Raw genomic sequence first — 18,119 nt, 5'->3', positions numbered from 1 at the left:
ATTACTTTTGTAACATAGTCTGTGTAAATTGTTACATAGTAATGGATGGTAGTTCATGTGGTTTATTTTCCATAGTGGTTGTGGCTTTTCATGAAAGCCTTAGGCTACCATTTAGAACTAAATGGACAGGGAATTCCATAAAGCTTTTGTTCTAGTGTGACAGATTATGTTGTGTTTGTATTGCATATAGATATGTTTTTAGGAGATAAAATGGGGCAGGTTTTTTAGTGTAGGTCACATACAAACATTTTAAAACAGATCTTATTTAAAATACTGGAGCTCTGCTCATGCTAGATATATCAGCCCCAGAGCCTTTGCAAGAGCTTTGGAGAGTGCCCAAGAGACCTTACTAATGGATTGTTGTTAACAAAAAGGCATCAATTTCCTGTATATTGTTTTTATTGGAGAATTAAAGTATCAGGCAACTTAAAGCTTAAATTCAACCTCATAGACTAAATGATTATGTTTTGCAGAGGTGTCAGCCAGTCTGTGTGTGGTGTAGTAGAGTCCACATTGTGAGCACTGAATGCTATACATTAGACCAGAAGATGTGTGAGTGAATTTTTACTTCATCTGACAGGTTCATTTGCAACTGTGGATTGTGGGAAAGGATAAGATAAAGAACAAATATTGCATCTTCTGCAGTTGCATTGGAAAGTGCAGTGAATCATTGATGCATCATCTCTACCTATCATCAAGGTATGAGCAAAAAATGGGCAGGTGTCTGAATAAAGAGATAGGACCAGATCTACCGGGACCATTGCCTGAAGAGGGCGCACAAAATCAGTGAACCGGTGTGGACTCGAAAGGCCAACATGTTTCCGCTCCGTAAATGGTTATATGGTTATAGATGAAAGAACTTGTCGGAGCCGCAGGCTGTCTGGAGTGGAGCTTACTGTTCTAGGGGGGTCATGTGGTTTTGCAAGCAGAGAGAGTCAAACAGCTTTTCCCTCAGAATGTGAGAGAGAGAGAGAATTCATTTCTACAGTTTTATAGACAGCAGCAGTAGCTGGGACTGGAACAGGACAAGCTGTCAAGCTTGTGGAAAACCCCATTTGGAAGACAGATTGTGAGTACTTGGTTCAGCCTGGTCAAAGCCCTTGTGGCTAATGAAGAGGAGAGGACTGGCTGCTTAATGTTTCACTTGAAATAACTGAAACAAAAAGGAAATCTGTAGTGACTTGAAAGAAAGAGGTTATCATCTGGAGAATCTTGATGGGGCAAGTTTCGTTGGCAAGACATTGAAGTGGCTGATTAAAAAGTAATCAGTTGTGGGTGTCCAGTGTACAACAAATCTCTCTGAAAACTGACAAGAACCTTCCTGAGTGGTTACCATTTACCTTACAAGCACCAAAGCCTGGTGAACTTTATAAATGTTAAATTCTGTGCACAGTATAAGAATTGCCTGCAACCAGTAAACTTGGAGGAATGAGAAGTGAGATTGGACTGTGAACAAAAGAACTTTTCTTAACTTACACACGCATATTACATACACATGTGCTTAGAATTAGAAGGAGGTTAAGTTAGGTTAGTTAAGTCAATAGTGATAAGTTAAAGTGTGATTCTGTTTTCATGTTTAAAGATAATTAAAAGCAACTTTTGTTTAAATAACTATTTGTCTTGGTGAATATCTATTGCTGCTGGGTTTTGGGGTCCTCTAGGGTCATAACTCTAGTGACCTTAGTTTAAGGAAAGCATAGGTTTGACTTCAGTCCCTCACCTCTGAACCTATAATGAGGAACAAGATTGAAGGAACCTGTGAGCAATATGACTGAATATATTCAGGCCAATTAATCCATGGGTTTTTGTTTCTCTGTTACTAGGGGCAAAAGGGAGAACATGGCAAACCAGGAAAATCAGGAACTGATGGTGTGCTTGTGAGTACTTTTCCATTTCTGACACAATCTTCACATGTTTAAAGGGATCAGTGTTTTGTTATGTGTTGTTACCTGGTGCTAAAATACCATACACACCTTTGATAAACTTTAAGGCAAAGTTGCATTTATTTTGGAAATTTTTATGTTTCCTTGGCTCCCTGTGGCTGCATGTTTCATTCTGGGTGCAGGTACTCATAACAGCTCAAGAGGTGGTTGCAGAATTACTATTCTAGAGCAGATGCTGAACCAATACTCATATCATATCAGAAAATTGATGCAGAATGAAGTGCATTTAAATCTGTGACTTTCTGACATCATTAATGGTGGGAGATCTCTGCTACTATAAGCACACCACAACATAATATTTTGTTCAAATATTAGCAAATGGCTGAGGGAATGAACAGGAAGAATTCTCCTTTGTTAACACTGAAGACTACCATTTTTTGGACAGCAGTACAATGATTGGTCTACCAACTATAGTTGCAGTTTAGCAGGACCAGGGAGTCAGGAGAAGAATATATTCATAATTTGTACTTAACAAGCATCTCAGTAAAATGTAAAAGATCCCTTCCTAGATGATTAGCTGCAGTAAAGCTATTACTTCTCAGTGGAAAGTCCAGAATTGGGAAGCGTGCTCCAGAATTAAGGGTTAGTCATTTATGCTTGAGGTGAGGGGAGATTTCTTTAAACAGAGTTGTAAGTCTTTGAGGTACTGTGGATGCTCAATTATTAAGTGTAGACAAAGCTAAGGGAGATCTTTAATTTTGAACTCAGAGGATTAGAGTGTTGGTGAAATGAGCTGGGTGCAAGAGTTCAGCCATGATGTTATTCACTGTAGGAACAGACTTAATGGGTGATATTTGCTCCTGTTTATAAAGATGTGAAGCACTGACTGCACGGTGAACTGACATAGGACTGTCCATCGCCAAACTAATAATGATTATCTAAGATTTGACATCCTGGCCATTTCTGTACTTCTCTAACTAACCGTTGCTTAAATTAACAGGGATGTGATGGACCTACTGTGCTTTTTTTTCAAAAAGAAAATCAGAAATATTGCATTGTGATGAGTGGTGCAGTGAATAAAGCACCACGCAAGTTGTCTGTGAGCTGAACCAACAGAGCTGGTTTATGGAATCTTCACAGGAGTTTAAATAATTACAGTTGATGCGCTATCACAATCACCTGACCTCTGAAGTCACGCGCCTCCCAGAGTTCTTTGTGACCCCAGCCACTGGGAACTCCTGATCCTGCTGGGCCCACAACTACAGATGGTGGTTTTATAATGGAGCGGCGTGGTTCGCCACATGATTTCCCACCCCCCCCCCCCCCCCGCCGAACCAGATTTATGAGGACACCCCCTGTACCGGCTGATCTAAGTCCACATGTGCCAGCTTACAGTGATCTACTGAAACTGTTTCATGCCTGTCGCCAACGTTCATAACGAACATGGAGCCATCATTCCGTATCACCTTGAAAGGTCCTTCATATGGACATTGCAATGGCCTCCGATGCGCATCCCTGTGCAGGAATACATAAAGCCAGTCCTTTGGTTCAGGTGGAATGTAAGAAGTCATAGACCCATGTTGGTTGGCTGGGATAGGTGCCACTGTACCTACCTTCTCCCTTAAGTGTGTGAATACCAAAGTGGGAGATTCCTGCTGCCCATGTGCTACTGGAATGAAATCCCCTGGGACCATTAGGGGGGCTCCAAGAACCAATTCTGTGGAGCACACAGCTAGATCTTCCTTTGGTGCAGTATGGATACCTAAAAGTACCCAAGGCAGTTCATCTATCCAATCCAGTCCCTTAACACATGAGAGTCATTTTCATATGACGTTGAAAATGTTCCACTAAGCCATTGGACTTGGGATGATAGGCCGTTGACCGATGCAATTGCGTGCCCAGCAACAGTGCGATTGTGGACCATAACCTGGACATAAACTGAGCTCCTCCGTCAGAGGAGGTATGGATTGGCCGAAATGCGCTATCCCATTGGCGATGATGGCTCTCGCACAAGATGAGGCAGAGGAGTCAGAGAGTGGGATAACCTCTGTCCATCTTGTGAACCTGTCTACTATTGTGAAGAGGTGAGCAGTGCTCTTGGTCGGGGGCAACGGTCTGATGATATCCACGTGGATATGATCAAACCCATGCTGCTTAGGTGCAAAAACCTGTTGTGGGGCCTTGGTGTGGCGCTGAACTTTTGAGGTCTGGCACGGATGAATGTCCTTGCCCAAGCACCGACTTGCTTGTGCAGGCCAAAGGGTGAAGCCAATGTCACCACGCAGCAGGTACAATGGGCCTCGGTTAGCTGATGGATATATCACAAAGTAGGGAGGCATTTGCTGGACCAAAATGTATGACCTCTAATTTCAGTCCCAATATGGCAGTGTGAAACATGGCCATCTCTTCATCCTCTTGCTGAACTGCTGCCAAAGCTATGTACTGTATACCGGAGCAGGCAAATGGAAGGAAGTGATGGAGGTGTGGGATAGCATGTCAGCGATGTGTTTTATCATAGTCGTAACCTTTGAAATGTAGAAGAGTTGTCATTGTCGTGCTGACCACAAATCTGATATCTTGGCGAAAGCGAAAGTCAACGGCTTGTGATCCGTGTAGACCGTGAACCCTCTGACCTCTAGGAAATAGTGAGAACGCCGTTTAGCCAAGTAGAGGGCAAGAAGCTCCCTGTCAAAACCCCTGTACTTTTGCTATGGTGGTCTCAGATGGTGAGTAAAGAAAGCTAAGGGTTTCCAGATGCCATTGATGAGCTGCTCCAGGCCCCCACCTACCGGAGTGCCTGACACATCCGCTGTCAGAGCCATTGACACATCAACTGTTGGGTGCACAAGCAGAGTGGCTTTTGCTCGCGTTTCTGTGGCAGACTCGAATGCAGCCGTGGCCACGTCATTCTATTTCAGTTCATTAGGATGTCAGGACAAGAGTTTGAAAAGTGGCTGCAGCTGGCATGAAACAATAATAAAAGTTAATCATGCCACATGCCAACAAACTCCTGCAGACCCTTGATGATAGAGGGTCTTGGAAATTTGCAAATGGGCTCGGAAGGTAGTGGAACCGCTCCATGCTGATTAATGAGGTGGCCAAGGAAATCGATTGATATGAGGCCAAATTGGCATTTGTCCAGGTTGATCACTAACCTGTGGTCATTTAACTGCTTACATAGTTGACCAAGATGGGCCTGGTGCTGTTGTTGCGAGTGGCTGGCAATAAGGTTGTCATCCAAATAAAGTATCTGTGCCCATTAGGCGTTGGAATGTCTGCACCACATTTTGTTTTAAACCAAAAGGCAGGTGGAGGAATTCAAATGGTCCAAATGGGGTCATCAAGGCATTCTTAGGAATCTCGTCTGGTGAACTGGGATTGGATGGTACCCGCGCACCTGGTTGATTTTGGAGAAAATCTTAGCACCGTGAAGGATTGCAGTGATGCTATTCAGGTGCCGAAGGGCTGTCAGAACCATAAGCAATCCTCATTTCCTCCATGTGTCAGAATTCGTCTTTCACAAATCACAATGTATCCAGAGATAGCCTATGCACTCGAGCATTCCGGGGACGTCCATGAGTCAGAATGTGGTACTGTATTCCATGTTCCGATTGGGCCGACAAGAACTGCAGAGTAATAATGCTGGGAAATTCTGACCGAGAACATAATTGAGTTGAGGCAAGGTGCGGGGAACGCCATGGGATGCAAGGCGAGGGACTCAAAAGTCTTCAAATTAACGAGGCGGTGACCTTTGAGATCTACTAGAAGGGAGTGTGCTCGGAAAAAAAAAATCAGCTCCCAGGAGGGGCTGTGATACATCAGCAATGGTGAAGACCAGCTGAACCGCAACGAGCTGAAATTGAGAGGAATTGTCCGTGACCTGTGTGGTGTGCTGTGGTGCAGCAAACAACACCAAACTCGAAAGCTGTACAACAGGTTTTAATCAGCCTAAAGTAGAAGACACCAGATATGTGTGGAGCCCAACTGGTTTAGGAAAGGGCTGGCTCAAGTCTTGATATGGGCTGGTGATTGACAGCTGGCAGGTGGGGTCAGGCTCCCAGGTTACCTATCTGCAGGTACAATGATTGCCCCCTGAAGTAGGCCAGTAGGATTGCAGCTATAGTAGTAATCATATCACCACATTCACCCCCTTCTAAAAAAGAGTCCTGGGGGGTGGTGGGATGGAGAAATTCTAGGGTATTTACAAGTTTAAGCAGTCTGGTGGTCACAGGGCAGGTTCCTGGTTAGTGGTTGGTGGGGGCGGGGCTGCTCGAAATTTGGCTGGGTCTGGGATGGTCAGGGTGGCCGGTGATGCGGGCAGGGTGGTGCCTGATGAAGTGGGGGAATAGGTGTGGAGTGGGTCCACGGTTGGTGGGGGCCTGTGGGAGGCAGTAGGTAGATGTTTCCCTCGGGGGGGGGGGGGGTAGTCCTGTATGTGCCAGGGGTGGCCAGGGTAGGGGGGCTAGGTTCCTGCTGGTGCCAGATCCCTGGTTGAGACGGTGTCCTCCCATCCACTGGGGTACCTGATACAGGCATAGTTTGGGTTTGCGTGGAGGAGGTGTACCTGCCTGACCAGGGGGTTAGACTTGTGGGTCCTCGCGTGTTTACGGAGGAGCACCGGTCCCATGCTGGCAGGAAAAAGTCGGTTGCTGATTTCCTAGGAACGTGAAAAGGCATTTGTAAGGGGTCTGGCTGGTAGCTGTGCATAAGAGCGACCATATGGCATGGAGTGCCTCGGGGAGGGCCTCTTCCCAGTAGTTAGTGGACCATCCTTTCGACCTCAAGGCCAAGAGGACTGCCTGCCAGATTACCCCGGTTTCTTGTTCAACCTGCCCATTGCCCCTGGGGTTATAGCTAGTCATGGTACTGGTGCAGCTCCTCCCTCATGAAACTGGACCCCTGGATGAATGCCGGGTATCCAAACATGGTGAAGATCAGCGCCCCCAGTACCTTGATAACGGAGGTGGTGGAGGTGTCATGGCAAGGGATGGCGAAGGGAGAGGAAATAAATGTTCTTCTTCGTGGAAGGCAGTGGTCCCTTGAAGTAGATACTGAGTAACTCAAAGGGCCGAGTGGCCTTCACCACGTGGGCCTGTGATGGACAGAAGAAGTGTGGTTGAACCAGACCTGTGGTTGTGAGGTCCAAAATACTGGAAGTTTGAGTGCAACAGTGTTCTGTGCATCCATAGTGAGTTCCAAAATGTCGTTTGGACCATCAGGGTCACCAATGTAGCGAGTAGTGCAGTGAATAAAGCACAACAGATGTTGTCTGTGAGGTGAAACAACATCTGAATTTTTGCAGGAGTTTTAAGTAATTACAGTTGGTTCATTGTCACAATCACCCGACCTCTGAAGTCGCGTGCCTCCCAGAGTTCTTTGTACCCCCGGCCACTGGGAATCCTGATCCTGCAGGGGCCTGCAACTACAGATGCCGGTTTGACAATGGAATGGCATGGTTCGCCACAGTATAAAATTAAGGAGAGAGTAAAAATACTTGCCTTATTACCTCCTGATAATCAACTTGTAGGTATTAATGATGATTAGCGATGAGGGACTAATGAGGTGGGGTGGTGCTGTTTGGAATTAAGAAGATTGGGGGAGGATTTACTCAATGGGTGTAAAACTCTAAAAGTCTCGACAGGTTGCATTGGATTTTAAAAAAAGGACAAAAACAGTTTACAAGGACTGTCTTTCAACAAGATCTTGGCTGATCCAAATGTAGTGGTAGCTACAGAGAGAGAGAGAGAGAGAGAGAGAGCGAAAGAACGAGACTACACACTGTGAGTCAGTTTCGCTTCCAACAGTTTAATTTGAAAAGCCCATGCTGTGCCTTATAAGGTGGCCAGCAAGTCCTGCCTCTGCATGGGCGGAGATGTAATGATGCAACCGAGTGCATGTGCGCAGCCCCGCTGACCATGAGGGAAGCAAACTCCAGCAGCGCCATTAGCCATGGGCGTGACAAACACACAGCCAGTTCGCCTGCGTCATGACGTACGCCGCCACACCAGGTTGGATACGCAACCAGCTGCCCAAAACTATACTCAAGTGTCAGAACATAACCTTCCACTACCCGCCTCTGAGATATTGTATCTTTTCCATGTGCATATTGACATTTGCAGTTTGCAATCCCTGTAGTCAACCCCATAGTCAATGGTCAGGTATTGTAATTTAGGAATCTCTCCTGTTCAAGTAGTTCAAATAGGTTAAATAGACCAGTTGATGCTCCAACCAATTGCTCAAAAATGATACCTGATGTGGGTGAGAGCCTTGTACATATACTCGCAACTGGCAGAACAGTTTTCTCACAATCACAGTTCTTCTTAACTCACCACTGTGTCATCGGCTACGTGTGTGGTTCTTTTTCTCTTGACCGGGAACCAGATCATCTTTGTATGAGGGACCACAATGTTACCCTGGGTCAGTGAAGGAGTTCGGGCTCAAGTGTCCTGAAGGTGCACTGCTGCTCTGTCTGATGTCCCACTATCCTCGTGGCTACTTACAACATGCGTGGTGATCTTCACAGCGAGAGATTGCCGACTACGCCAATGTTAAAGTCGAGCTTCTGTCAAGATACAAAAAGTACAACTAAGCCACACAGTACAATTCAAACAGACTTTACTCAAATAACGCTAGCAGGAATGAGCAGACTGTAGTGTTGGGTGGACAAGGTCACCTCACTAAGACTGTTTGGTCTAATTCAAAGAACACAGTAGCAGGGTACAATATTTAAGGCATTTTCCTGCATATAAATTGGATAACATTTCTTTGAAAGTATTGCTACAGCTAGTGTTTTACATTTTGCACATCCTCTTCCTAAAAACAGGGAAATGATTTGTTGTTGGTCACTTAATCTCATGTACCAGTAATAATTAGGCCATTTCAGATAGGCAAAAACTTGGGATGTAAAGGCGGAGAAGCTCCGCCAAAACACATAAAGACCTACCTCTCTGAATGTGCGGAGAGGGTCTCCAAGCCGCATAATCCAACCCCTTTCAGAGAGGGATCATCTCCGCTGCGCAGCCTCCGCTGATCGATCTGAATGTACAGCCATGCAAGGCAGCTGTTTAGGGGCGGGCTGATGATGCCGTCAGCTTGTGACCCATCTCCCCACTCCCCTCCAAGTCAGGGGCGGTAGGGAGCAATCGGGGCACTGGGGACCATTGGGGCAGCCATATTTAGGATCATTTTAGATCCATGTCCAGTAATTGCACTATTTGGTTTTTCTAAAGATATAAATATAATTTTATCTTCTAATCAAAGACAGCTTGTAGCATTCTCCACTTTATTAGCAAGAAGAGTTCCCACCTACACATAATCAATGGTTATTAGATATGATGTCCTTTTTAAATCTGGAGAAAATTAGGCATAATGACACGAAAATCAAGATTTCTTTTGATAAGACCTGGGCCCATTTATAGTTCACTTCCATCATACGACTCATTAGATAAGATGATGGATGCCTCTGGACATGCTTGTTTGGATCCCCTGAGTCCGCTTGTTCAGATTTAACACTACATACAATATGAATTTTAACCTTGATAGCTGTGGGTTTGAATTTTTTCCTTTTTCTTTTCCTTTTTTTCCTTCTTTGGATCCCCTGAGTCCGCTTGTTCAGATTTAACACTACATACAATATGAATTTTAACCTTGATAGCTGTGGGTTTGAATTTTTTCCTTTTTCTTTTCCTTTTTTTCCTTGCTTATCTCTTCTAATATTGTGTGTATTCCCATTTATTGGATTTAGAGTGAAGTCGTATTGCTTCTGTACCATGTGTTATGATTTGTAAATCTGCAAAGGTTTCATTGCGATTGAATTACTGTTTTTTTTGTTTGCTTTTCTGATAAATAATTTTTAAAGAATAGCAAATATACAGGATACAATTCACCAAAAAACAAATCAAAGGTTTTGAGCTTGTATCTATTCTAAGAGAATTCATATTTGCACCATAAAGATAAATGGGAACATGAGCAATACGGAGAAGGCAGTATTACTTTTGTCTTCCAAAGTGCTGTTTCATGTAAATTTTATTAAACAAGGTAGTGGCATAGATCGAATAAAGTCAGCTTAAAATGTCATGCCCTTTCCTAATAATGTATACAGAATAAAGGCAATGTCCTATTTTTTCAAATGCATGAGACAGCTGTAATTTTTAGTGAATTACTTAGCAAGTTTACATCCTACTCTAACAATTTTATATTCACAAAGATTAATTTCCTCAACCTATTAAACAATATCACCCAATGTGCTCATAAACACATTCTGCTATTGATGAATTATATTTCTGACTATTTAATCTTGGTGTGTGTGCACAACACAGTAGGTAGAAAGAGGATTGTGTCCTTGCATTTAAAATAAGCAAGACTGAAATAGAAGGTTTGTATTTCATAATGAATAGCTCATATTGTTATTAATTTTATTTAAACTGGCACTGTGGTGAGCAGTGGGGGAGCATTGAAAAGTCCAATTTTCTGAAAATAATTGGAGTCTTGCACAAAAAATGGGAGCGCACTGGATTACTGGTTAAGCAACTTCAACAATGTTGTTTCCGTGCTGGTAAGAAACATGTTCCTTGTTCGTATGATATGATTAATACAAATGCATAATTGGTACATGTGCATACTATGCAAATTCAGGCCACTGATATTATCAAACGAATACCATCAGTTCTGACTCTAGACATGGGAAACACACAGTTAATGGAAAGAACAAGCCGCCAGTGAATTGGTTACAATTACATTTAAAAGACAAAGGCAAGTCAGTGAATAAGAAGCACAGGCATAAGGGTGTAGATGAGGCAGGCAACTTGGTTGTGGCCTGTTTCTGTGCTGTATAACTATAATTCTGTGAAGTTAAACAGCATGAGGTGAAGTTAGATGCCGTAAAAGAAATTTTAAAGATATGATCCTCTGTCAAGCTCGGGAGCATTGCAGTTTAAACATTCCCTGAGCACATGTCCCAGAAGGTGGACATTCCACTGTCACAGAAGCTGCAAGAGGCAAGGAAGGAAATGGAGAGCAACTTTGCATCTAGTTCTGGGAAATAAACAGGGGCCAAGTGAAACATGTTACAGCAGGAGATTGCATGATGAACATTGCAATGGATCCAAACCTTTTTGGATGTAATCCCCATTTATTCACATTTGATAAAATATGATCCTCTTGGAATCTTCACATTTCCCCAGACTGATGACATCTTTGGCCACTGTTTTGAACATGCTGGAAGTGTCCCAGGGACTTCCATCAGCCTACAGCCCAGGGAGTCAACAGGCCAAAAATATTTTTCATTATTTCTATTAACTTATTGAAACATGGAAGTTTTTACATGGCTGCAGCAATACTATTTTGCATGTCTGGTTTATCTAGTATAAGGATCATCTCTCTTTTCTCTTTGGCTTGGCTTCGCGGATGAAGATTTATGGAGGGGTAAAGTCCACGTCAGCTGCAGGCTCGTTTGTGGCTGACAAGTCCGATGCGGGACAGGCAGACACAGTTGCAGCGGTTGCAAGGGAAAATTGGTTGGTTGGGGTTGGGTGTTGGGTTTTTCCTCCTTTGTCTTTTGACAGTGAGGTGGGCTCTGCGGTCTTCTTCAAAGGAGGTTGCTGCCCGCCGAACTGTGAGGCGCCAAGATGCACGGTTTGAGGCGATATCAGCCCACTGGCGGTGGTCAATGTGGCAGGCACCAAGAGCTTTCTTTAGGCAGTCCTTGTACCTCTTCTTTGGTGTACCTCTGTCTCGGTGGCCAGTGGAGAGCTCGCCATATAACACGATCTTGGGAAGGCGCTGGTCCTCCATTCTGGAGACGTGACCTACCCAGCGCAGTTTGATCTTCAGCAGCGTGGATTCGATGCTGTCGGCCTCTGCCATCTCGAGTACTTCGATGTTGGAGATGAAGTCGCTCCAATGAATGTTGAGGATGGAGCGGAGACAATGCTGGTGGAAGCGTTCTAGGTGATGCCGGTAAAGGATAATACTATATGTTTAACTGGCTGAATAGTTGGGCTTTATGGAAATCTCAGGGAAGAGATGGTTCAGTTACTAATGGAATTCTTTCATGGAAGGTAATAGAAGTTAAAATAAAACAGCATATAACAAACATCATTTGTGGTTATTTTGCAGCATTTTATTTGAAAGACTAGTTAAAGATTAACAGTTGACTTTAATTTGAATCCTAAAATACTTTATAAAATAATTAAATTTAAAGTGGCACATTGAAAATTAATGGCTGGCTAATGGAACAGCTTAGCTAAAAAATATCCCAAGAGAAATATTCATTTAGGGATAGAGGATGTAGCCAAAATATGAAATAATACTTGAAAATTTTCCTCAGAAAGGATTTTGGCCAGCATTTGCTGAATTTAGCGTATGTGTTCCTTGGTCTTGGGATTGCTGCACAAATGTAAGTAATTTCTTAGCTGAGGTCCTCAGTTGGACATGGTGTCTAATGACAGAACTGGAATTTGCTGAGATCTCCCAGCATTTACTCCAAAGAATCCACTCTCAGATTGACACTCTACCTTGCAAGAGAAGGAGGGAGAAACTTATTAAAAGTTGCTTTATTTTGCAATGGCAGTAATCTTTTCATTTGTTCATAGTATTAAACAGTTTTCGTATTTTATATCTATTTTTACTTTTTTCATTCATTATCTTTATCGTATTTAATTATTTAAAAGCTGGCAACTTTTACAGATCAAAATTGGGGGCATAGCTTTGTTATTTATCAAAAGCTGTCAGCAGAGTTTTATTGTGCAGGGTTTGTCCGAACTCAATCACCCAGCACAATTACATCACCCGAGACTACTGCTTCTGGAGACTGGTTGAACCAATGAGGCCAGCCTTTCAGATCCAGACCATATTGGTTAAGATGAGATAGAGATAGTGGGAAGAGATTGCAGATGGTAGGCCCCATATTGGAAAATCTGAACTGTGAAATTTGTGGTAAAAGAAGAAAGTTTTGCACAGAATTATAATAGAGAAAATGTATGCACTGAAAGATTATAAGTCACATGGTCAAGGTGGAATGTATTGGAGGTTTTAGATTGAAACAATGGCTGAAATAGCAATGGAATTGGTAAAAATCTTGTACAAGGAGAAGACCTGTGATATGATGTCACACACAAACAAGATAGATTTATTGTCCAAAGTGGCCTTTAGAGAGGGAATCAAAAATTGCTCCCTAAAGGCACATTGAAAATTAATGGGTGGAAAACCCCCATCAAGTCTAAAGTCAAGGAGGGTTGCTCATTCTTGCTTGTCTTGTTTGTGTGCTGCATAGAGGACTTTGCCAAATTCATCAGGAAGGACGAGGGCATAAGAGAGATGATGTTGGCAATCAATGGAGGCACCCAAGCCAAGGCCTCCATGTACATGGACAACATCACTGTCTTCAGTTAGATACATGATCAATCTGCAAGTTGCCTTCAAGACAACTGCAACGGAGTGGAGACAATCACCCACCTCTTTGCAGACTGTTTGCTAATAGTGTGTGAAGAAAGATGCAAGAGTTCTTGTCATCGTTCATCCCCAGCAGATGCATGACAGGGGACTCTCTGATTTATGGGCTGTTCTCAGGGATTCCCCCAGAGACAAACAACCCGTTCAGCTGAGCGATCACCAATTCAATTTTTTGGTCGACCCAAAACTTGTTGATCTTCCAGCACAGTGAGATGTCAGTGAGGGAATACCTGCTGATTTGCAGATTCCAGGCTGCACTGGGTACATGCTGAGGGATGCACTGAGCCTAGGTTGAGGCAATGCAAGAGCATTTATGTGTAAGGATCACAGTCTAAGGTCTTTTCTGCTCCTGGGCATTCAGGGGCTGAGACTGGTGTGGAAGGTCCTCAAACAACGGAGAAGGAAGTAACCACAGTGGGCTATGTTGCAATGTAGTAAAATAAAGGATTAACATTACAATGTACTGTAAAGGAATGTTAATGTGAATATGACTCTAAGAATGTGAAAAGACTTTGCCTTGTTTTCTTTTGTCTATATTTTTATTGTGAATAGAGTTTATTTTTGAAATTAAAAAAAATGTCTTCTGCCTTCATTAAATATGAGAGCATTTCTGGAGTAGTGCTAATGTTACCAGCACTGAATCAGTAGTGAGAGAGAGAGGAAAAATAATGGGAAACTCGAGGCCAGTCAGATGATGGAATTTATTAGAGATTTTGATCATAGATGATGATGTAAAATGGTCAAGGAGAGCTAATATTAATTTGTTGGTGATAAATTCTATACAGTATAAGGAACTTTAGGTTACTTGATATGCAGAATGAGTTGATGAAGATGGTGAGTTTTTTCCATGTCTTATGGATGCCTTGCAGGAGGCTTATTGTGAAGATAGAAGCCTAAATATTCCTTCTATTTATTCAATCACAAGATTTGGAGGGCAATGCCAGCAATTTTCTTACATCCCTAGTTGCCTCCAAATTGAGGAAACAGTTCAGAGTCAACCACTTGGAGCCATATATCAGACAGACAGGTAAGGATAGAAGGTTTCTGTTCCCGACTGTTCACAGAGCATCAGTGTACCAGATGGGATTTTATAATTATGCACTGGGTTCATGATTACTGTTATTGAGGCCAGCCTTTTCTTTTAAATTCTGGATTAATTCAATTATTTACATTTAAATTCCCCAGTTCCCACATTAAGACTTGAACCCATGACAAGTGAACATTAGTCCAGAACTGTCTGTTGGTTCAATAACTTAACCATTATGCTACCATAACCCAGAAATGAAGTGAAGGCAGTGGATGTTCATTTGTTGGTGGGAAGCAGAGAGTGGTGATGTAGGTGGGGGTTGTCGTGGCAGTCTGAAGGTTTTGTTCAATTTTTTTTTTAGAATCTAAGAACATTGAAAACAATGTGTAGGACACTCAGCTCCTCAAGCTTTCCCTGATATTCATTGTCATCTTAGCTGATCTACTTGAGGCCTCATCTCCTCTTCTGTGCCAGTTCCACCCAGCCCTCAATTCCATAATCTTGTCAAACTTGCCCAATTCCTCTTTAAATACCTCACAAATTATCATGCCTCCCCAACTCTCTGGGGAAGAAAATTCCAGAGATTCACCACCCTCTGCAAGAAGAAGGACCTTCATACAGTTTTAAATGACAGCTCCATGATCTTGTATTATGTCCTTTGATTTATGGATCTTCCACTTTTAGAAACCCTCAATGTGATCCAGAGCATTTGTCAAAGTTGTCACTTTATGTGATGAATGTGGGTTTGATTGAACATAGGCCCATAAAGACCTCACTATCTGGGGAAAGGTGTTTGGATCAGTCTCCCTGTATTTCATTGGACTACTGACATGTCCATACATCATCATTGTGGTGTTTAGAGATCTAGATAAATTCCCTTTCCATTCCCTTTGAGCCATAGACTTCCTATTTCTTTTGGAAATGGCCATTTGAAGCAAGAAGCTTCTTCATTGATGTGTGGATAGAGGTGCTTAGGACCTGGAATAAACTTTGTCCCACAGTTTTTTGGATTCCTACGTTGCCCAACCAAAATTTAATGAGCCAACTTGGCATCACCCAGGCTTCAGAGACATTGGGGCCTTTGTATCCAGAGAGAACATTATTATCACATGGCAAGTCTAGTGCAAGTTGCTGAGCACAGATTTCTACCCCAGGCTCAGAGCAACAGAGAAATAACGTAATGCTATTAGCATGCTCTTCTTGAAGCACAAGCTACAGGCCTCTTAGAGGAGATGCAGTCATTTTGCCATAGGTGGGCTTTAGCCAAGGAATCAGGCTTTGCCTGTTCTCTGCCATAGGTTTTGTTGAAGATTTCAATGTCTACACTTTGATGAATTGCCACTTATCTGAAAGTCTTGTCAACGGGATAACTTAATTAATAATTCTGAAACTTAGAATGGCATTGGGTTTGGAGGCAGTCTCTTAGGTGGTGAGGAAGTGAGGTGAACCCTATCCAAGGTGAATCCATACAAGGTGGCATGACTAAGCAACATACCTGGTCGGGTACTGAAGGACAGCACAGACCAATTGACGGAGGTTTTCACGGACATCTTCAACACCTCACTGCAGCAGTCCATCATTGCCGCAGGGTTGAAGACAGCCACCATCATCCCGGTACCCAAGAGGGCGACAATAACAGGGCCTCAATGACTACTGCCCTGTGGCGCTGACCTCCACCATTATGAAATGCTTTGAGCATATTGGTGATGGAACACATCAAAGCACACCTCCCAGAGCTGCTGGGCCCATTTCAATTTGTATTTAAAAGAAACAATTGCACAGATGAAGCTATAGCCTTGTCCCTTCACTCTGTCCTGACCTACCTGGAGAATGATGCCTCATATGTTAGCCTGCAGTTCATTGACTTCAGATTGGCATTCAATCCAATAATTCCCTAGAGGCAGGTGGAATAGTTGGTCCTCACTGGGATTCCTCTTTAACTGGATTTTGGACTTCCTAATGGAAAGACCACAGTCTGTCTGGGTCGGTAGCAGAACAAAGAGCTCAATCACGCTGACAGTGGTGCAATTCAGGGCTGTGTGCTCAGCTGCTCCCGTCCAAGCTACTGAACCATGTCTGCATCACAAGATCCAGCTCCAACAGTGTCAAGTTTTCAGATGGCACAATAGTAGTTGACCTCATCAGAAACAACAAGTCCACCTTACAGAGAAGAGGTGGAAAACTTTCTGATTTGGTGCAAGAGTAACAACATGAGTCTCAATGGGAACAAGACAATGGAGATTAACGTGGACTTCAGGAGGACCAGTAACGACCAGCCTCCACTACACATCGACAACTCTAGTGGAGAGCACCAACTTCCTTGGAGTTTACTTCACTAATGACCTATTCACAACATTCCTCACTTGTCAGGAAGGAGCAATGGTAACTGCACTTATGAGAAGACTGAAGTGGCAAGGCTATTGGTCACCATTATGTCAACCTACTACAAGAGCTCTATTGAGAGTGTCCTGGCCAGTCTCATCACAGTGTGTAACAATTGCTGCAGAAAAACGGATTGAAAGTCAATCCTCAGGACCATAAGTGTGGTAGAGAGGATCACTGGAGTCTCCCTCCCATTTCCCCCCCACTCGACACCCACCCCCAAACTATTCTACGAGATCTACCAGGATCATTAAGAACCCCTTCTTCCTTGCACGCAGCACCTTTCAGCTGTTCCTGTCGGGAAAGAGATACAGGAGTATCAGAGCAAGCAGAACCAGGCTGAGGAACAGCTTCTTCCCACAGGCAGTGAGAATGCTGAACTATCAACTATTTCGGATCTCATATTCTTAAAACAATATTTATTTATTCATTTATTTGTATATATGAATACTTGTCCTGCATATGTATTGTGTTATATCTGGTTGTGTGTGGGTGTGGGCGTGGGCGTGGGTGTGTGCGTGGGTGTGTGGTACCGAGGACTGGAGAATGCTGCTTTGTCAGGTTGTACTTGTGTAATGAGATGACAATAAACTTGACATGACTGTGATCTTGTTTTCCTGTTGGTTTATTTTTATAGTGGACTCGCGTTTAGGCCAAATTGCCTCTTTCTGTGCTATGAATTTCTATGATCTTTGAACAGATGCTTGGCTAATTTATGGGTGTCCTCAATGATCATGACCATTGTTGATGCACATGGGGGTGAAAGATTGCTTGGACTGGGTGGGAATGCGGAATTGAGGTCACTCTCTGATCAGCCAAAATTCATTGAAAGGCAGAGCATGGCTGAGGGACTCTCTCGTCTACAACTGCTCCTTACTTGTGCATTCAAAAGTATGATGAGATCATGTTGGCATTTGCAGGAGGGGATTCTGAGTGAGTATATGCGGTTAGAGTTCAGATTAAGAATGATTTGGATTACAACTGCACCCTTTCCTTTTTTTTTACCCATTGTTGAGGGGTGGTGAGAATATTTCTCTTGAATAAGTGACAGGAGGGTTGTTGCTCCTTCTCCATTCTGCCAACCTGCCACCATATGATTAACCTTGAGGCAGCAACTCTACAGTTGTCATTGTGGCAAGAGTATTGGCCATTGATGTCTTTAGCTCATGATATCTATTGGACCATGCAAGCTTTGGGGGCCTTGGTGACTAAGCCTCAGTGCTTTCCAATGATGTGCCATCTGCTCATTTTCACCCTGTCATCCAAAATACTGTTTGATGTAGAGTTATAACTGCTTACATAAATTATGCTCTATTTTGAAGGGACTGCCTGGCAAACAAGGTATTCCAGGTCCACGTGGATCCCCAGGCATACAG

At 43.2% G+C, this 18,119-nt stretch overlaps 1 protein-coding gene across 1 annotated transcript in view; it reads left to right on the top strand.

The window, feature by feature from the left end:
- Positions 1 to 18,119, top strand: part of LOC138755243 (collagen alpha-1(XXI) chain-like) — a 198,914-nt gene that overhangs the window by 84,799 nt on the left and 95,996 nt on the right. The window contains exons 9-10 of the mRNA XM_069920865.1: positions 1,824 to 1,877; positions 18,066 to 18,119. Coding sequence (XP_069776966.1) covers positions 1,824 to 1,877; positions 18,066 to 18,119 — 108 coding nt within the window. The remainder of the gene's footprint in view (positions 1 to 1,823; positions 1,878 to 18,065) is intronic.

The sequence above is a fragment of the Narcine bancroftii genome, chromosome 2 (assembly GCF_036971445.1).
Source record: "Narcine bancroftii isolate sNarBan1 chromosome 2, sNarBan1.hap1, whole genome shotgun sequence".
NCBI lineage: Eukaryota > Metazoa > Chordata > Chondrichthyes > Torpediniformes > Narcinidae > Narcine > Narcine bancroftii.
This window is presented reverse-complemented; position numbering and strand designations above follow the sequence as displayed.